The sequence below is a fragment of the Oncorhynchus mykiss genome, chromosome 3 (assembly GCF_057628025.1).
Source record: "Oncorhynchus mykiss isolate SJ-2025 chromosome 3, ASM5762802v1, whole genome shotgun sequence".
NCBI lineage: Eukaryota > Metazoa > Chordata > Actinopteri > Salmoniformes > Salmonidae > Oncorhynchus > Oncorhynchus mykiss.
This window is the reverse complement of record NC_143024.1, coordinates 60,217,862-60,239,904: the sequence shown is the minus strand read 5'-3', so window position 1 is coordinate 60,239,904 and position 22,043 is coordinate 60,217,862. Positions and strand designations below refer to the sequence as shown.

Below are 22,043 nucleotides of genomic sequence, written 5' to 3'. Positions count from 1 at the left end.
ACATAATAATCTCCAAAGCATAATATCACTTTGCAGTATTACAATTATGAACAATAGGTGAAAAATCTTACCAATTATCGACAGGATAACAACGATAAAGTCAAATACATTCCAACCAATGGTAAAGTAGTATTGTCGGAGTGAGATCATCTTCAGAATACACTCTCCGGTGAACATGACAATAAACACCAGGTTGATCTTGTAGAGAATTTTACGAATGTCATCTGCCTGGTCATCCGTCTCCACCATCATGGTGACCATATTAAGGCATATAAGAATCATGATGACAATGTCGAAGGCTTGCTTTGTAATGAAATCAAAAACAAATCCTTGAAACTTGTTCTGGAGGAAACATAAGAAAGAAGCATTTTGAGACACCAGGATGTGGAAATCGAGGTTCATGAATTGAGGAATGTCTTTGTTGAGAAACATCGTGGTACAGTATGACCTTACCACTGGCCTAGGGATAGGCTTTTGGGGTTTCTTTGAGCCGAGCTTCTTCATAGCATTGTAGTATTTCTTCTGTTCCTCTGTCATGAAGATGTCTTGACCTCCAAAGTAAAGAGGCAAGACAAGCCTAGTTACATTCCTGCAGCTCTTACACACATTTAGTTGCCCATTGTTGGAGGGAAGAATCCTCATTACGTTAAATCAGAGAAAATGGATGCATGTATCATTGCATACAACTTTTAAAAAAATACTTATCTTTTTCTTTTGCTGATTGAAGTTGTCTATAATGACACCAATGAAGAGGTTGAGTGTGAAGAAGGATCCAAATATGATGAATACCACAAAGTACAGATACATGTACAGATTCACTTCGTAGTCGGGTTGATCATCCAACTGTAATAGAATAGCGTAGTATTGCCATACATGAACATCATAAAACCAAAATATTATCATATAAAAATAGACAATGTGCAAACACAAACCACCATTAGTCTAAAATACCTTGTGAAAGGAATTACTGAAAACACTTACATTGCGAGAGTCCACAGCTGCATACATGATATCCATCCAGCCTTTGAATGTAGCCTTAGAGAGAAATGAAGGAATTTACTACCTAATAGTTAAGACACTTGTTCCGAAGGACATTGCCCTCGCACAACTTGTCTGCCCACACGAAATTGCTACAAAACGTTTGACATGGGTCCCGTTATCTTTCGAAAATGTCAACAAAATATTTCCGGTGAAAGGTGAATGGAGAGCCACTCACCACTTGTAACAGTGCCAGATAGCCTGCTCCCACGTTATCAAAGTTGATCTTGACATTCTTCCAGTGGGTACCTTTCAAAGCCAAACATTCTGTCTTGTTTGCCACGTCTCTGACTTCGAAGCGCTCACTCGTGGTCATGTTGATACAATGGTAGTATTTCCCTGCAAACAGGTTGACACCCATGATGCTGAAGATGAGCCAGAAGATGAGGCACACCAGCAGCACATTGAAGATGGAGGGGATGGCTCCAAGCAGAGCGTTGATGACCACCTGCAAGGATTCACACAGACAGTCTCAGATATCGAACCAGAGACAATATTGCATTGGATAATGATCATTTTCAGCACTGACAATATATACAAATGTAGGATCTTAATCACCCCGTTGCAGGATAACTTTCCTGCATAGCAGGAAATGTAAAACTTTTGGGGTATTAAAAAGGCTTCTGAAGTTTGTAATTCCCACTTTGAAATTTCAGACCTGATTTTCCCTTACGAAAAATGTATCCCATCCCTACAAAAATGTCCATTCATTATAATCAGAATAATCATTCCCATTCCAAGTTGATGCATGATTATTTTACTGCCGTAGCAAACTGGCTCATGTTAAGATCCTACATCTGTACTGTAGGCTACATGTTGACTTTGATTGGTGACGGTGGAAATAGGAAAACACAAAGTGTTTAAATGCTAGCGTAAAGCTCAACACGAGTGTCACTAACACCACAGCTTATCAACGACCATGACAACAACAAGGGAAAAAGGAAAGGAAAGGACAAGGGGGAAATGTTTTTGTGAAGGAGAGACTGTGATGGTGTGTTGACTTGTTTGTTGTAATTTACAATTAGGCTGCAGTGTGAAAAAAGGAAACAGAAAAAACCTTGTAGAGGCAGGATGAAGTCACATAATTTGTTAACTGTAAATGAAAAGCACAAACACAAAAAAATGAAGAAATTGTTCATGTTAAAAGCAGTACCCAGCAGCAAGCAACATTCAAACACAGTACAGTTTCAAAGTGCATAAATAGAGAGCCAGTGAAGCAATGAGAAGTCAAGTCATGCAGATGGGATAATTCAGTGACAACCACGTGAGGAGAGACCGTCGTCACAGCACTGGCATTTGATCGATAAGGACTATGTTGGTTATACCAGTCGACACCCTTCCCGCACATATGACATCCAAAACCCTGGCTAGAGTATGTTGCTGTGAGAGTACTGTAGCCTCCAAGACTTAAGAATGTTTTCATGTAGTTTAATTAACTGAAGTCCAGTTAATGCCATTTCCACATGTCTTATTGATTATTTTCCAGTAACGCTGACATCCTTTGATGAGTGCATGTGACCTGCCAGTGGGACTGATGGAAACTCTTGTGTTATAACATCCTGAAAACACATGTAGGTGGAAAAGGAGGACTAGAAGAGGAAAGGTATCTCTAAATATACACTGAACAAAAATATAAATGCAACATGTAAAGTGTTGGTCTCGTGTTTCATGAGCTGAAATAAAATATCCCCGAAATGCTTCTTCACCTGCTGGATTGTTTGAGACCAGCTGATGAAATTGTGGGTTTGCACAACTGAAGAATTTCTGCACAAACTGTCAGAAACCATCTCAGGCAAGCTCATCTGCGTGTTCGTCGTCCTCACCAGGGTCTTGACCTGACTGCAGTTCGACATCGTAACCGACTTCAGTGGGCAGATGCTCACCTTCGATGGCCACTTGCAAATTGTAGAAGTGTACTCTTCACAGATGACAGACAGTGTGTATGGTGTTATGCGGGAGATCAGTTTGCTGACATTGTGAACAGAGTCCCCGTTGGGGGCGGTGGGGTTATGGTATGTTCAGGCATTAGCAACGGACAACGAACACAATTGCTTTTGATCGATGACAATTTGAATGCACAAAGATACCTTGACAAGGTCCTGAGGCCCATTGTCGTGCCATTTATTTGCCTCCATCACCTCATGTTTCAGTATGATAATGCACAGCCCCATGTCGCAAGGATCTATACACAATTCATGGAAGCTGAAAATATCCCAGTTCTTCCGTGGCCTGCATACTCACCAGACATGTCACCCATTGAGCACGTTTGGGATGCTCTGGTTCGACGTGTACAACGGTGTGTTCCAGTTCCCGCCAATATCCAGCAACTTTGCACAGCCGTTAAAGAGGAGTGGGAGAACATTCCACAGGCCACAATCAAAGGCCTGATCGAAGGAGATGTGTCGTGCTACATGAGGAAAATGGTGGTCACACCAGATACTGACTGGTTTTCTGATCCACGTCCCTACCTTTAAAAAAAAAGGTTATCTGTGACAAACAGAGGCATATCTGTATTTCCAGTCATGTGAAATCCATAGATTAGGGCCGCATATCTGTATTTCCAGTCATGTGAAACCCATAGATTAGGGCCGCATATCTGTATTTCCAGTCATGTGAAACCCATAGATTAGGGCCGCATATCTGTATTTCCAGTCATGTGAAATCCATAGATTAGGACCGCATAGATGTATTTCAATAGACTGATTCCTTATAAAAACTGTAACTCTGTAGAATCTTTTACATTTTTCCATGTTGTGTTTATATTTTTGTTCAGCTATTGGGTTGCTGTGGGCCTTAGTTTTACTACAGAGCTCTGTATCCTTGCAGGGAGCTGATGTCACGTTGATAAGAGGCTGTCATTAGAGCCATGTAGAGTACTTGGAGAATTGTGCCAATGCGGGCCAATGCTACAAAAAGTCAATTCTGACTAAAGCTGTATCCCATCTAGCCAAAACCTGTTAGTTACCCATGAATGTTTCATGGGGAATATTTAAATAATTCTATGTAACTGAATGTTTAGAATTAGAAAACAAATCTAAATTCTAAAAGTTGGCATAACTCTCTAAATATGTGCCTCTGGCTGTGATGATATGCACTATGAGGCAACAGCACTGTAAAAAATAATCTAGTTGTTTCAACCAATTATTATTAAGTAGCTAGTTTTACAGCCTTTCTTTTGTTCACTAAACTATTTGGTCAAAATATTACCTGAATTTAACATTTTTAGCTGGCCCAAACTTAGCTCCAACATGAGAAAATGTGTTTGATCAATTTGTCTCATATGTTCATTCAACCAGAAATGATTATTTTACCACAAAAAAGGCTGTGGAACTAGTCACACACACACACACACACACACACACACACACACATACACACATACACACACACACACACACACACACACACACACACACACACACACACACACACACACACACACACACACACACACACACACACACACACACACACACACACACACACACACACACACACACGGCCAGATCTTTAGAAAGCACAGTGTCTGTCATCACCAACCTGGGAGTGAAATTTGACCCTGTGCTCTCCTTCAATGCAAACATTAGTCACGTCTGTAAAACATCATTCTTTCGAACATCTTCCGCCTAAGACCCTCTCTCACCACTTCTGAAGCAGAAAAGCTTATCAATGCATTAGTTTTCTCCAGAATTGATTATGGGAATGCAGTACTTGGGGGCCTGCCTGCAAACTCGATTAATAAATTACAACTCATTCAAAACAGTGCAGCAAAGATTATGGCATACATACCCATACTTGCTGACCTCCATTGGCTATCTGTCCCTCAAATAATTGACTTTAAAATTCTTCTCCTGGTCTACAAAGCCCTAAATGGCATCGGACCTGCCAACCTGTCAGATATACTCTCACCCTATGAACCTCCATGCACCCTACGTTCAAGCCACGCTAAACTGCATCATGCACCCAGGACCCAGCTAGGAACAACGGAGGATCATGCCTTTTCCTCCCACATACCACGCCTTTGGAACTTTCTGAAAATCTCAGGGCTGTTCAGACTGTTGAGTCTTTTAAAGCAGACCCTTCCTCCTAGACTTTGATTGTTGCTTTTATGATATGGTTATATACAATACCAGTCAAAAGTTTGGACACACCTACTCATTCAAGGGTTTTTCTTTACTTTTACTATTTTCTACATTGTAGAATAATGAAATAATACATATGGAATCATGTAGTAACCAAAAAAGTGTTAAACAAATCAAAATATATTTTATAGTCAACAAAGTAGCCACCCTTTGCCTTGATGACAGCTTTGCACACTCTTGTCATTTTCTCAACCAGCCTCATGAGGAATGCTTTCCCAACAGTCTTGAAGGAGTTCCCACATATGCTGAGCACTTGTTGGCTGCTTTTCCTTCACTCTGAGATCCAACTCATCTCAAACCATGTCAATTAGGTTGAGGTCAGGTGATTCTGGAGGCCAGGTCATCTGATGCAGCAATTAATTACTTTCCTTGGTCAAATAGAGGTGACAGCCTGGAGGTGTCATGTTGAAAAACAAATGATAGTCCCACTAAGCGCAAACCAGATGGGATGGCGTATCGCTGCAGAATGCTGTGGTAGCCGTGCTGGTTAAGTGTGCCTTGGATTTTAAATAAATCACTGACAATGTCACCTGCAAAGCACCACCACACCATCACACATCATCCTCCATGCTTCACGGTGGGAACCACACATGTGTAGATCATCCGTTCACCTACTCTGCGTCTCACAAAGACACGACTGTTGGAACCAAAAATCTCAAATTTGCACTCGTTCTAATGTTCATTGCTAGTTTTTCTTGGCTAAAACAAGTCTCTTCTTCTTATTGGTGTCCTTTACTGTAGTAGCGGTTTCTTTGCAGCAATTCAACCATGAAGGCCTGATTCACACAGTCTTCTCTGAACAGTTGCTGTTGAAATGTGTCTGTTACTTGAACTATGTGAAGCATCTACTTGGGCTGCAATCTGAGGTGCAGTTAATTCTAACAAACTTATCCTCATCATCAGAGGTAACTCTGGCGGTCCTCATGAGAGCCAGTTTCATCATAGCACTTGACGGTTTTTGTGACTGCACTTCTTGAAATTTTCCAGATTTACTGACCTTCATGTCGTAAAGTAATGATGGACTGTCATTTCGCTTTGCTTATTTGAGGTGTTCTTGCCATAATATGGACTTGGTCTTTTACCAAATAGGGCTATCTTCTGTATACCACCCCTACCACGTCACAACACAACTGATTTGCTCAAACGCATTAACAATGAAATATATTCCACCAATTAACTTTTAACAAGGCACACCTGTTAATTGAAATGCATTCCAGATGACTATAGTGAATGCAAAGCTGTCATCAAGGCAAAGGGAGGCTACTTTGAGGAAACTCAAATATATTGTTTAACACTTTTTTGGTTACTACCTGTTTCCATATGTGCTATTTCATAGTTTTAATGTCTGCTATTATTCTACAACGTAGAAAATAGTCAACATAAAGAAAAACCCTAGAATTAGGGTTTTGACTGGTACTGTATAATTGCTCTTTTTACTTTCATTTTGTACAATTTTATTTTTTACTTTTATTTGATGGACTTTGAGATCATTCTTGTAAACTCAGCAAAAATAAACGTCCTCTCACTGTCAACTGTGTTTATTTTCAGCAAACTTAACATGTGTAAATGTCCAACAGGTCCCAGACGTGATCAAAGGAATTGAGATCCGGGCTCTTCGCTGGCCATGCCAGAAAACTGACATTCCTGTCTTGTAGGAAATCCCGCACAGCACGAGCAGTATGGCTGGTGGCATTGTCATGCTGGAGGGTCATGTCAGGATGAGCCTGCAGGAAGGGTACCACATTAGGGAGGAGGATGTCTTCCCTGTAATGCACAGCATTGAGAGTGCCTGCAATGACAACAAGCTCAGTCCGATGATGCTGTGACACATTGCCACAGACCATGATGGACCTTCCACCTCCAAATCGATCCCGCTCCAGAGTCCCACTCAAAGCACATTCACGCAGATGAGCGTGTGATCTTAATTGCCTACCGTCTATAAGCTGTTAGTGTCTTAACGACCGTTCCACAGGTGCATGTTCATGGTTCATTGAACAAGCATGGGAAACAGTGTTTAAACCCTTTACAATGAAGATCTGTTTCCAAATTACATACATGTTCATTTATACAGTCATTTGTGTTCAACATGCCCTCACCTGGGATTTGAATGCACTACCTCTTGAGTCACAGCATGCCAATCTTCCTACTATTCCACCATGTCTGTGTCAGTAACTGATTTAACCTGTATTGTTATTCTTTGCATTCTTTGCAAAGTAAATCTCAGCTCTGTTAAAAGTACACTCAAGAAAAACTATCACATTTATCATAGTGATTAAGGAGTAACATTAAAACAGAGTAATATGCTCCACCAACGTTAGACAAGTATATGGAAAAAACTCAAATTGCTTAAATAAGTAAATCAAATCAATGATGATGAGAATAGTCAAGTGAACTGCTATTTGACAAGGTCATGGTGGTGTAGCGGGATGATTGCAATGTCATGAACCAAGAGGTTGTGAGTTCAAATTCCAGGTGAGGACATGTTAAGTACTAATCATTGTGTAACTGAACAGGTGCAATGTAAGTTGGTTCAACGCACTGCATGTGTAAATAGTTCCACAGCCGTTGTTTAGTTAAAATGCCTAAAAATAATCATTTGTAGTTGAATGAAGATGTGAGACAAATTGAGCAAACACATGATTTTAAGTTGACGGAATGTTTGCCTACGTTTTTATCACGTTGGAGCTACGTTTGGGCCAACTAAAACTGTTAAGTTCAGGTAACACTTTGACCGAAAAGTTGAAAACAAAAAAAAATGCTTTGGAACCAGTTACTTGATAATATTTATTTGAAACAACTAGATTTGTGGGTCCTTTTTTTCTACAGTGAGGGCTCTGGGGCCTCATTTTATAAACATTGAGTACGCACAAAATATGCCCCAAAACATGCGTGCACCAGTTTTCACTCAAAAGTTGGAATTTATTACAACTGAACTTGAGGTGAGAATGTGCTTATCCTCCTGCAAACTTTAAACCACGTGTACATATTGCAAGAAGGCAAAAGTAGCCGAGTAGTAGCTTTGTGCAGGAATGTGCCTATTAGATAGACTACTATAATTTCAAGTTTTTGCATCTGAAAGGGAGAGCGGTTTATTACATACAGTAGAATTTTACAGGTGATAAGACAGTTGATATTTTGCATTGAAGTGTGTAGCTACCAACGTGAGTAGGCCTACTGTAGTTTTCATTTTTTTCAGAGTAAACAATGTTTCAGAATTCGCCGGCATAGCCTATTTAGATTTGGGGAAAAGTAAATGCCAATCATGATTGAATTCAAACTATCTGCAAGTACACAACAAAGTGCAATGTTTTTGTTTTTCACACAAGTATCACGTCCGGATCTGTTTCACCTGTCCTTGTGATTGTCTCCACCCCCTCCAGGTGTCACTTATTTTCCCCAGTGTATTTATCCCTGTTTTTCCTGTCTCTCTGTGCCAGTTCGTCTTGTATGTTTCCAAGTCAACCAGCAGTTTTACAGTTCTCTTGCTTTTTGCATTCTGCTTTTTCTAGTCCTCCTGGTTTTGACCCTTGCCTGTTTCTGGACTTTGTACCCGCCTGCCTGACTAATCTGCCTACCTTGAACACGAGCCTGTCTGCCACTCTGTACCTCCTGGACTCTGATCTGGTTTTGATCTTTTTGCCTGTCCATGACCAATATCTTGCCTACCCCTTTGGATTAATAAACATTGTAAGACTCCAACCATCTGACTCCTGTATCTGCATTTGGATCTTACCTTTCGCCTTGATAACAAGTTTAGATACAATGGCGCCCTGGAGGAGATAGCTACTGTTTTACGGTCTCCTAACCAATTTTGCTAATGTGTGTGCTTTTTCTGTGTTTTTTATAACTTATTTTGTACATAATGTTTCTGCCACTGTCTCTTATGACCGAAAAGAGCATTTAGATATCAGGACAGCGATTACTCACCACGTACTGGAAAACACATTTTCTTTAACAAGTCGGACACAAAGAATTTCCTTCAGACACCAGACTAGGCCCTCATCCCCGTCATTCGCAGGAAAAAGAGAGAGATATCGGGGACGTAGGTTGGGGTGCCTTGTAAGGATCCGACAGCGAGTGTGTAATCTGCCTTCACTATCAGTCCTATTAGCCAACGTACAATCATTGGATAACAAAATAGATGAACTACGAACACGTATATCCTACCAACGGGACATTAAAAACTGTAATATCTTATGTTTCACCGAGTGGTGGCTGAACGACGACGTGAATAACATACAGCTGGTGGGTTTTACGCTGCATCAGCAAGATAGAACAGCTGCCTCAGGTAAGACAAGGTGTGGCGTTCTGTGTATATTTTTAAACAACAGCTGGTGCACGAAATCTAATAGTAAGGAAGTATTGAGGTTTTACTCACCTAAGGTAGAGTATCTCATGCTAAGCTGTAGACCACACTATTTAGCAAGGGAGTTTTAATCTATATTCTTCGTAGCTGTCTATTTACCACCACAAACCCATACTTGCACTAAGACCCCAATCAATGAGCTGTATACGGCCATAAGCAATCAGGAAAACGCACATCCAGAGGCAGCGCTCCTAGTGGCCGGGGACATTAATGCAGGGAAACTTAAATCCATTTTACCAGCATGTTAAATGTGCAACCAGAGGGGAAAAAAACTCTAGACCACCTTTACTCCTCCTGATTCCTGCTTACAAGCTAAAACTAAAATAGGAAGCACCAGTGACTCAGTCAATAAAGAAGTGGTCAGATGACGCAGACTGGAATATGTTCCAGGATTCTTCCGATGGCATTGAGAAGTACACCACATCAGTCACTGGCTTCATCAATAAGTGCATCGATGACGTCGTCCCCACAGTGACTGTAATGTGCATACCCCAACCAGAAGCCATGGATTACAGGCAACATCCGTACAGAGCAAAAGGGTAGAGCTGCTGCTTTCAAAGAGGGGGACTCTAACCCAGAAACTTATAAGAAATCCTGCTATAACCTTCGACGAACCATCAAACAGGTAAAGCATCAATACAGGACAAAGATTGAATCGTACTACACCGGCTCCGACGCTCGTCGGATGTGGAAGGGCTTGCAAACTATTTCAGACTACAAAGGTAAGCACAGCCGACGAGCTGCCCAGTGACATGAGCCTATCAGACAAGCAAAATTACTTCTATACTCGCTTCAAGGCAAGCAACACTGAAGCATGCATGAGAGCATCAGCTGTTTCGGACGACTGTGTGATCACGTTTAAACACCTTTAAACAGGTCAACATTTACAAGGCCAAAGGGCCAGACGGGTTAACAGGAGGTGTAGTCCGAGCATGTGCAGACCAACTGGCAAATGTCTTCACTGACATTTTCAACCTGTCCCTGACTGAATACCAACATGTTTCAAGCAGACCGTGTGCCCAAGAACACTAAGGTAACCCGCCTAAATGACTACCAACCCGTAGCACTCACGTCTGTAGCCATGAAGTGCTTTGAAAGAATGGTCATGTCTCACATCAACACCATTATCCCAGAAACCCTAAACCCACTCCAATTTGCATACTACCCCAACACATCCACAGATGACCCAATTTCTATTGCACTCCAGACTGCCCTTTCCCACCTGGACAAAAGGAACACCTATGTGAGAATGCTATTCATGGAATACAGCTCAGCGTTCAACACCATAGTGCCCTCAAAGCTAAGCTAAGGACCCTGGGACTAAACTCCTCCCTCTGCAACTGCATCCTGGACTTCTTGAAGGGCCACCCCCAGGTGGTAAGGGTAGATAACAACACATCCGCTATGCTGATCCTCAACACGGGGGCCCCTCAGGGGTGCGTGCTCAGTCCCCTCCTGTACTCCCTGTTCACTGATGACTGCATGGCCAGGCACGACTCAACACCATCATCAAGTTTGCCGATGAAACAACAGTGGAAGGCGTGATCATCGACAATGATGAAACAGCCTATAGGGAGGAGGTCAGAGACCTGGCCGTGTGATGCCAGGTTAACAACCTCTCCCTCTTCGTGATCAAGACAAAGGAGATGATTGTGGACTACATGAAAAGGAGGACTGAGCACGCCTGGGCTGTAGTGGAGTAGGTTGAGAGCTTCAAGTTCCTTGGTGTCCACATCGCCAACAAACTATCATGGTCCAAACACACCAAGACAGTCGCGAAGAGAGCACAACAAAACCTATTCCCCCTCAGGAGGCTGAAAAAATTTGGCATGGGTCCTCAGATCCTGAAAAAGTTCTATAGCTGCACCATCGAGAGCACTGGTTGCATTACTGCCTGGTATGGCAACTGCTCGGCCTCTGACCTCAAGGCACTACAGAGGGTAGATCGTATGGCCCAGTACATCACTGGGGCCAAGCTTCCTGCCTTTCAGGACCTCTATACCAGGCGGTGTCAGAGGAAGGCCCTAAAAATTGTGAAAGACTACAGCCACCCTAGTCATAGACTGTTCTCTCTGCTTCTGCACGGAAAGCGGTACCAGAGTGCCAAGTCTAGGTCCAAAAGGCTTCTCAACAGCTTCTACCCACAAGCCATAAGACTCCTGAACAGCTAATCAAATGGCTACCCAGACTATTTCAATTGTCGTCGTCACCCCTCTTTTACGCTGCTGCTACTCTCTGTTTATTATCTATGCATAGTCACTTTAACTACCTACAAGTACATATAACCTCCAGCCACCCTAGTCATAGACTGTTCTCTCTGCTTCTGCATGGAAAGCGGTACCAGAGTGCCAAGTCTAGGTCCAAAAGGCTTCTCAACAGCTTCTACCCCCAAGCCATAAGACTCCTGAACAGCTAATCAAATGGCTACCCAGACTATTTAAATTGTCGTCGTCACCCCTCTTTTACGCTGCTGCTACTCTCTGTTTATTATCTATGCATAGTCACTTTAGCTCTACCTACATCTCGACTAACCGGTGCTCCCGCACATTGACACTGTACCGGTGTCCCCTGTATATAGCCTCGCTACTGTTATTTTACTGCTGCTCTTTAATTATTTATTTGTTTTTTTTATTTATGTATTTTTAACACAAATTTTTCTTAAAACTGCATTGTTGGTTAAGGTCTAGAATGTAAGCATCAAGGTCTACACCAGTTGAATTCGACGCATGTGACAAATAAAATTTGATTTGATTTGATTTGAGATACAGCAAAATATTCTGCCAACCCCTCCAAAAACATTTGATCAAGGTTGCCATGCATTGCTATTTTGTTAGATACTGTCTTGGCCAAATTCCAATACTTCTAATGTATATAGCAAATATACAAAAAAATGTCACCATAAAACCATGAATTATGGGCATTTTTTCAGGCGGAGTTATGCTGGTTCACACGTCCACAGTTTCACGACAGGTCTGATTTATAACAGGAAACTTGTGTGTTTCTAAATCTCAATATTTTTGTGTGAGTGCAGTCTTTTCAGAAATGGCGCACGCAGATATTTAGTGTTAAATTTACGCAATGGTTATAAATGAGGCCCCAGGTCTGGTGACTCTTACCCTCATGCCCTCGAAGCGGGACAACGCTCTCAGGGGCCTCAGCGCTCGCAGCGTCCTCAGGGACTTGATGGCACTCAGCTCAGCGTAGCCCAGGGCGTTGGCCACAAGGCTGACCAAAGAGACCTGTAAACAGAATGATGTCATCATGAGACACGTGACTAGCTGATTGACACTCAGCGGAGGCAGAGCCTCTGTCTCAAAGATATAAACCAGGAAATGGGTCACTGTCTCGCCTTGACTACATTACAGTATCATTTCAACAATGAAACAACAATACAATGTCTTTGCAATTACAAGCTGATTTTGATATCGTATTGGACACTAAGAACTTGGCTTAAGCAGAAAAATCCTTTGGAGCACTCAAATAAACGGTCTATATTTCTCAGTTCATAAAATATTTTGAAGTGGTCCTAAAGCCAGAGTCTACTTCGGTTGAGGTGAAAAAGACACTATAATCTTTTCCCGTACAGTACCAGTGAAAAGTTTGGACACTCATTCAAGGGTTTCTTTATTTTTACTATTTTCTACATTGTAGAATAATAGTGAAGACATCAAAACTATGAAATAGCACATCTGGAATCCTGTATCCTGTAGTAACCAAAAAAGTGTTAAACAAATCAAAATATATTTTACATTTGAGATTCTTCAAAGTAGCCACCCTTTGCCTTGATGACAGCTTTGCACACTCTTGGCATTCTCTCAACAAGGTGTGCCTTGTTAAAAGTTTGTGGAATTTTTTCCTTCATGCATTTGAGCCAATCAGTGGTGTTGTGACAAGTTAGTGGTGGTATACAGAAGATAGCCCTATTTGGTAAAAGTCCATATTATGGCAAGAACATCTCAAATAAGCAAAGACAAATGACAGTCCATCATAACTTTGTCACGAACCGGCTCGTAGCCCTTAACAAAAAGGGAGACAACGCAGAGATCTAGTAATAACAAAAATATATTTATTAACTAAAGTAAACTAAAAACAATTAACAATGGTGTGTGCAGTAGTGTAAGTGGTGAGTGGTTGCATGCATATATGGTGATAATGAGGGGTGTTGAGATGTGCCAAAACAAACCACAAAATGCCACAACCAAAAATAACAGTGTGTATGTGTGGAGAGAGCCTCCTAAATGTATGGCGGAAAGGTGTATTTATCCCCGGGATACACCGGGGCCCAGGTGTCCCATTTCGCTGACGACACTCCCGGCTCCACTCATTGACATCCTATTAAGGAAAACAAGAGCAATGAGAACGAATTCGGCAAGAGAGAAGGTCAGTCAGTCCGGAAAATTTCAAGAACATTGAAAGTTCCTTCAAGTGCAATCGCAAAAACCATCAAGAGCTAGGATGAAACTGGCTCTCATGAGGACCGCCACAGGAAAGGAAGATCCAGCGTTACCTCTGCAGAGGATAAGTTCATTAGAGTTAACTGCACCTCAGATTGCAGCCCAAATAAATCCTTCACAGAGTTCAAGGAACAGACCAATCTCAACATCAGCTGTTCAGAGGAGACTGCGTGAATCAGGCCTTCATGGTCGAATTGCTGCAAAGAAACGACTACTAAAGGACACCAATAATAAGAAGAGACTTCCTTGGGCCAAGAAACATGAGCAATGGACATTACACTGGTGGAAATCTGTCCTTTGGTCTCAGTCCAAATTTTAGATTTTTTGGTTCCATGTCTTTGTGTGACGCAGAGTAGGTGAACGGATGATCTCCGCATGTGTGGTTCCCAGCATTCGTTTGACACTTTTTTGGGGTACTACATGATTCCATATGTGTTATTTCATAGTTTTGATGTCTTCTACAAAGTAGAAAATCATAAAAATAAAGAAAAACCCTTGAATGAGTGTCAAGTGTCAGGACTTTTGACTGGTACTGTATATGTACAGTGCATTTGGAAAGTATTCAGACCCCTTGACTTTTTCCACATTTTGGTATGTTACAGCCTTATTCAACAATGCAGTAAATATTATTTTTCCTCATCAATCTACACACAGTACCCCATAATGACAAAGGAAAAACAGGTTTTTAGAAATGAACAGGTTTTCATAGAGGATCTCACTGTACTTTGCTCCGTTCATCATTCCCTCGATCCTGATTAGTCTCCCAGTCCCTGCCGCTGAAAAACATTGCCACAGCATGATGCTGTCACCACCATGCTTCATCGTAGGGATGCTGCCAGGTTTACTTCAGATGTGACGTTGGCATTCAGGCCGAAGAGTTCAATCTTGGTTTCATCAGACCAGAGAATCTTGTTTCTCATCGTCTGAAAGTCTTTAGGTGCCTTTTTGGCAAACTCCAAGCGGGCTGTCATGTGCCTTTTACTGAAGAGTGGCTTCCGTCTGGCCACTCTACCATAAAAGCCTGATTGGTGGAGTGCCTCAAAGATGGTTGTCCTTCTGGAAGTTTCTCCCATCTCCAGAGAGGAACTCTGGAGCTATGTCAGAGTGACCATCGGGTTGTTGGTCACCAGCCTGACCAAGGCCTTTCTCCCCCGATTGCTCAGTTTGGCCGGGCGGCCAGCGCTAGGAAGAGTCTTCTTCTATTTAAGAATGATGGAGGCCACTGTGTTCTTGGGGACCTTTAATGCAAAATTATTTTTTTGGTACACTTCCCGAGATCTGTGCCTCAACACAATCCTGTCTCAGAGCTCTATGGACAATTCCTTCAACCTCATGGCTTGGACTTTGCTCTGACATGTACTGTCAACTGTGAGACCTTATATGTGTGCCTTTCGAAATCATGTCCAATCAATTGAATTTCCCACAGGTGGAGTCCAAATCAGTTGTAGAAACATCTCAAGGATGATCAATGGAAACAGGACGCACCTGAGCTCAATTTCGAGGTTCTGAATACTTACGTAAATTAGGTATTTCTGTTTTAAAAAAAATTTAAATCCTATTTTTGTCAGTATGGGGTACTGTGAGTAGATTGATGAGTATTTTTTTATATTTTTTTTTACATCCATTTTAGAATAAGGCTACAACGTAACAAAATGTGGAAAAAGTCAAGGGGTACTAATACTTTCCGAATGCACTGTATGTATCTTCTTTTTTTGTGCAAGTGAAGAGGTAGTTAAAAAAAATACCTACGTCAACAATAAGAAAGTCCAACCAACACCAGGCGTTGGTGAAGTATTTGGCAAATCCATAGGCCACCCATTTCAGCAACATCTCCAGGATGAAGATGTAGGTGAAGACTTTGTCCGCAAACTCCAACACCGTCTTAATGGTCTTCCTCTGTTCGATGTAGATGTCCTCAAATGCCTTGGTGTAAACACAAGCCAATCCGATTATCACTTCCTATAACCCACACTAATCTCATACACCAGAGCAGCTGCTGCTGCCTCATCAGATCTGTTACCAGTTAATTCTGTGTCAAGGGATCACAGAATGGTCAATTACACAGTACTAAGCGCTTTGAAAAATAGAACAACCCTCACAGCATTTCTACTCCATTGTTTCTCATAAGGGTACTACTGTAAGTCAGACAATGGAAGAGAATCTGCCTGCCCTCTCTCTCGTAGCTTCAGATCCTTCCCCAAATCATTACTTCCCCACTCACCAGCGCTCCACTGCTGAGCAGGATCATGAAGATGATAAAGCTCTCAAACCAGTTGTGCTCCACTATCCTGAAGCAGGTCTTCCTCAACGTCCACCACATCTTCCACTTGCCCTCCTCAACGTTCACTTGGCAGCATTGGAATCTACGGACACAGCCTGAAAGCAGACAGCATAGCTAAACAGATTATACTTCTGTTATAAAGATCACCTCATTCCCAGAGAAATTCCCATGACGCATGTCTAACTATGTTCTGATCAGACCAATTCTGTTTCTGGGTTCCAGCTCGTTATGTCTGAAGCCTTTCGCAAAAAAACAGTATCCACATCCTGAGATGTAGCCTGTTGTATCTCTCACCATCAGTGAAGCATCCTTCAGCTTCCATGGACTCCTCAGGCTCCATGTCCACCGAGCCCTCTCTCTCTCCTGGGGGCCTGATGTCCACTGTACTGCCCTCTGATGAGCTCAGTGGACGGTCTTTACTTAGCTGCTGCAAGGGGAGCGAAGCCACAGCAACATTAACATAGCACACCCGTGACATGGCCTGGGACGCTAGCATTTGCCCGGAGCCTCATTACAATGGATCACCCAGTGATGCAAGGGTGCTTGCCATATGTAAGCTCCCAGGGCCTTTCTTTAGAGTTGTATCATTTCATGCAGAATCAATCAAAAGTACCTACAGACTTAGGAGATGAGACACGTATAGTTTGCAAAGTCCAATTGTAGGCTAAGAGATGCTGGTATATGAGCACTGTTAGAAAATAGATTTGTATCTTGATAAAGGCTGTAGGTAAAAATGATTTCACTTTAGTCATGTGGCATGCGTTCTCTAAAAGTGCGTGTTTGAACCAAGCTTGTGATCTTAATGATAGAACATGTGTGCTCCGGTATTTTCATGTCCAGGACTTTTTGACCCAAACAAACCAGTTTTTTCCCCTCCCTTTACATTTCCCTCATTGACATGAAAACACATATGTCCAGTTGCTAATCAGTAGACAAGCCTCATTCATTTTAAAAAGAGGGTCGCCTGCATTAGCTTAACAGCAGATATAACAGTGTTGTGCAGTTTAACCAAGACAGGCACTAAGGAGTCTGCATTCCAGGCTAGTGTCAGATTAGGACCGCCTAATCACTCAAACCTTCCCTGGAGACAGGGCATTAAACACCCAGGACGAGATAAGTTGACAGAGTAGTGTGATCTTACTGGGGAAATAATGTAGTTATAGATCCTATATGGTTTTACAAAGGCCTTTGTGGTTTTTGGACCCATGTGGATCACACAATAAACCAGCAGCATACCACCCTGTATCCCCCTGCTGGCTTGCCTCTAAAAGCGAAGCCCCCCCCCCCCCCAGTGATTGGGGACATTGCCCGGTGTAGGGTGCTGTCTTTCGGGATGGGACGTTAAATGGGTGTCCTGACTCTGCATTCACTAAAAGATCCCATGGCACTTATCGGAAGTGTAGGGTTGTGAAACCCGTTGTCCTGGCTAAATGTCCAATCTGGACCTCATACCATCATGGCCACCTAATCATCCCCAGCTTCCAATTGGCTCAATTATCCCCTCTCCTCTCCCCTGTAACTATTCTACAGGTCATTTGTGTAAATGTATGTGGTCTCAGTCAACTTAACTGGTAAAATAAGGCTAAAAAAAAAAATGCCTCCAATGTCGTTCTGCCCCTGAACAGGCAGTTAACCCACTGTTCCTAGGCCGTCATTGAAAATAAGAATTTGTTCTTAACTGACTTGCCTAGTTAAATAAAGGTAAAAACAATTTTTTTAAAACATTTGACAATAAAAAATAGTCCTTAGAAAATATCCTAAATACAGTGTAATAACTAGAGGAAGGCTGGTTTTCGAAGAGGTGTGCTGGATTACAAAATGTATCAACTTCACCATGCACCATCTAATACTCTTGACAATATTCAAACATGGGCCAATTGTATGAGGTATGTCAATACAGCTTATTCACCGTCTATCCTCAAGCACTTGGTGTCTTTCTACTGGGTGTGTCTTCCAACAGCCTTGAACTGAGAGCAGCCTTAATGCCTTTCTGGAGCGTGCAACAGCACTGAGCTGTCATGGGACCCAGCTAATGCAGAATGGGGAATGATGTGCATGCTACGATGATATATGCGCTGAATACTCCATTTGACTAAGTTACCGGAATCATAGAGATGTTTGACCTTCAATTTTGGTACTGTTGTAGGCACTACGATATCTTCTCATTACCATATACTGTACAGTATACTCTACTAACTGTTTTTAGTAGTAACTCAAGAAGTTGCACCTCTTTTGGACTTCAGCTTATTCTGCTACCTAATTAAAATATAATTAGTCATTACCATATAAGTAGTATTTATACTCTGTATTCTTACTTGCACATCATTAATAACGGTATGCCTACTAACAACAATATTCATTTTGGAAACTCAGCTGATTGAAATAATGATGGTCCTTTTAAAAACAAATATTTGTAATCATCTGCTTTCATCATTCCATTATGGATCGTATTCGTCAAATGAAAATGCCATAATACATGTTTGGGCTGTGAACCATTCCTCCAATGAATTTTGATCTTCAAAATCCATTACTCTACAGCATATCAGTCAGATTTGTAAAGCTCCGGGTTCTCTCTGGCTGCTGAGCAATCCAGCCCCCCAAAAACCAAACCAAAGGAACAAAACAAAATAATAAATATGGGCTGAACTATTGATGGAAACGGTGGTGTTGATCATTCATTAAAAAATTATTGCAAAGAAGCCTTATATCAAAAATGAAATACAAATATTATCAGGGCTGGCAGCATCAGAACGGCTGCTGAACGAATATAAATGAAGTAGGGAGGAAAGTATGATCAAGCAGAAACAAAACATAGATGAGCAATCCAATACAAAGGTTGTTCTTTTGTTGGTAAATGGAATAGGCAACCTCCATGGTTAGTGTTATGGACAATAAAGTGGTCTTACAAGTCTCCTCTCATTGAAAACCGTGAGAGCGTCTGTGAAACAGCTGCAATAACAAATGGGGTTAAGTGTGGTAAGTTACTGTGCCAAATGCTACCTTGTCTGGGAGCAAAGCATGTTAGTCACATATTAACCTCTCAGAAAATACACTTGGTGTAGAAGATACAGTCTCACCAAATTTACAAAAGTCATCATTGTTAAATGATAAAAATGATAAATAGTAATTACAGCACCATAACAACATGAACAGCAGAGTACAACAACATCAGCTAAATACCACCGTAACAGTGACATTTTATGATTGTCTGACTATAATGTTACCATAGATACTAATTCACAGTAGGCCCTCAGTTTATACCATATTCAGAGAGAGAGAGAGAGAGAGAGACAGAGAGAGAGAGATGAATGGGCCTATCTACTACAACACAAGGCATTAAAGCTCCCTAAAGAGGAGGATGTAGCTGCAGAGCACTTAGACTTAAATGGCACATAATGTAATTTGAAGACTAGTATTTTCCTGTCTCTCTAGCTTCTCCTCGTTAAAGGGTCATGGTATACAGGGACTCCAGAGGATCCATAATGTCACATGCTTTGCTTGCCATGTACCGTGGGTTAAGTGCACCAGCATGACCACTGCAATGGAAGATCCTACTTATCTTAAGCAATAGATGCATCCGCAGTGGACCACACCACAGCCAATATCTGAATCGGTCTTCATCCATCGTTCCTATTCTATTTGCCTCTCGCTCTATTCTGTCAGCCCATAAAATCAGAAGCCATAGATCGGGAGACATTACAGAAACGTAGTAATCACTAATGGCCCAAGCTTAACATGAGGTCTGCGAAATTACCCCCGACTTGCATATCTCTCGTTGACGTCAATCCAGTACATGATCTAAAACTGTGATGAGGGAACTGGAGGGACTACATGTTATTGTTCCCTGGATGAAAATATAATGACAGTATTTTCATCATTGCGCATCATTTTGGGGAACTCTCTGACATATGCGGCGGTTCTGCGTCCATAACTTGCAACTGATTGACACCGCCCAGTGAACAGCGAGTGAAAGGCCAGCAATTCCCGCTTCCTAAGCTCTAATGTGCCAAACACACAATATTACCCAATCATATCTGAGCACCACCTGGCTCTGGCTGTCACCATTTTCAGACACTGCATCACTTGGAAAAAGTGAAATGTTCTCTAATGAGTCATTCTAATGTAATTATGTTAGACAATGTGGACAAACAAGAGCAAACAAGCAGATATTTGCATAATATCACTGTCTTTTTTCAGCTCATAAAGTCACTGTCTTTTTTTCAAATTGTAAACCTAGATCAACAGTTGATTTCAAACTAGGTACAAGAATCTCAGTCTGTGTACTACTTCCACATAGAATCATGCCAGTCCAAACTAAGCGAACATGCTCACCTCTTTGCTTCCCTCTATGTCCGAGGAATCGCTGCTGAAGTCCTCAGTGTTGAGGTTTTCAAAGTCCGACTCCCCCACAGCGATGGGCACCGTGACGGTCAGACTGGGGTTGTGGATGAACTGCATGTAGTCAGTGTTGTCGTTGACTATGTACTTCCCAGCTGCATTGCTACCCACTCCCATGCCTACCCCACCGGTGGTGCCATTGTCATCCTTCACATATTCAGGGTCTTTCATGATCTCCACAGTGGTGTGGTTGGAGTTGTAGTTGGTTCTGTGGAGGTCATCCAGGGGCTTGTCCTCGTTCAGGCTCCCCTTCTTTTTCCTCAGACAGATGCTGTGGAAGGAGCGGCACACCAAGGCCTTGACAAAGGCGATGCCCTGGTGGATGCGGCCTATGGCCACCGTCAGATTGTTCATCTCGCTGTCATCATCCGTGGCCGCCAGGTTATCAGCACTGAACGAGCTCAGCAGCAGGGCCAGGAACAGATTCAGGACCTGCCACACACACACACACACACACACGCACACACACACACACACACACACACACACACACACAAACACACACACACACACACACACACACAATGTTTGAAAGTTACTGTAATTGATAAAAACATACAATGGATTAACAGTAATTCAGATACAGTATAGAGCTGTAAACCTACCACCAGGTTCCCGATGACCATGACCATCATGAAGACGATGAGACACATGCTCTGGCCAGCCACCTCCATACAGTCCCACATGGTCTCGATCCACTCCCCACACAGCACCCGGAACACAATCAGGAAGGAGTGGAAGAAGTCATGCATGTGCCAGCGGGGCAGTGTGCAGTCTGTAGAGATCTTACACACACAGTCTCTGTAGTTCTTCCCAAACAGCTGCATGCCCACCACCGCGAAGATGAAGACGATGATGGCCAGGACCAGGGTGAGGTTACCCAGAGCCCCCACTGAGTTACCAATGATCTTGATCAGCATGTTCAGTGTGGGCCAAGACTTGGCCAGTTTGAACACTCTCAGCTGCATACAAAGATAAGAATAGGATTAATATTCATTGCTATTCCAATACGTTGACGTTTATTTTTTTTACCAGTGATTATTGACTGAAACTGCAGCATATTGGATGCTGTGCTGTAGTGTCGATGCTCTTACCAATCGGAACGATCTGAGGACAGACATTCCAGACACGTTGGCCAAGCCAATCTCCATCAAGCTCAAACTGACAATGATACCATCAAATATATTCCAGCCTTCCTTAAAATAACAGTACGGATCCAAAGCAATAATCTTGAAACACATCTCAGCTGTGAAGATACCTGTGAACACCTGAGTAAAACAACACACAAAACAGTGACAACAGTAATTAACATGTCATGGCGATTCCAAAATGGCCAATTCAAAGTGATATGGCAAAAAACAATT

The 22,043-nt window shown here is 42.2% G+C and overlaps 1 protein-coding gene across 3 annotated transcripts in view; it reads right to left on the bottom strand.

Moving 5' to 3' along the window:
- The window catches only part of LOC110520075 (sodium channel protein type 2 subunit alpha), a 54,247-nt gene that overhangs the window by 3,543 nt on the left and 28,661 nt on the right, over positions 1-22,043 (bottom strand). For all 3 annotated transcript variants that reach the window (XM_036974349.2, XM_090229732.1, XM_090229731.1), the window contains 12 exons: positions 21,774-21,947; positions 21,285-21,641; positions 20,614-21,111; positions 16,576-16,708; positions 16,222-16,376; positions 15,750-15,923; positions 12,663-12,785; positions 1,217-1,486; positions 982-1,035; positions 706-843; positions 454-558; positions 72-342 (listed from right to left, as the gene is read on the bottom strand). In XM_036974349.2, the coding sequence (XP_036830244.2) occupies positions 72-342; positions 454-558; positions 706-843; positions 982-1,035; positions 1,217-1,486; positions 12,663-12,785; positions 15,750-15,923; positions 16,222-16,376; positions 16,576-16,708; positions 20,614-21,111; positions 21,285-21,641; positions 21,774-21,947 (2,452 nt within the window). The remainder of the gene's footprint in view (positions 1-71; positions 343-453; positions 559-705; positions 844-981; positions 1,036-1,216; positions 1,487-12,662; positions 12,786-15,749; positions 15,924-16,221; positions 16,377-16,575; positions 16,709-20,613; positions 21,112-21,284; positions 21,642-21,773; positions 21,948-22,043) is intronic.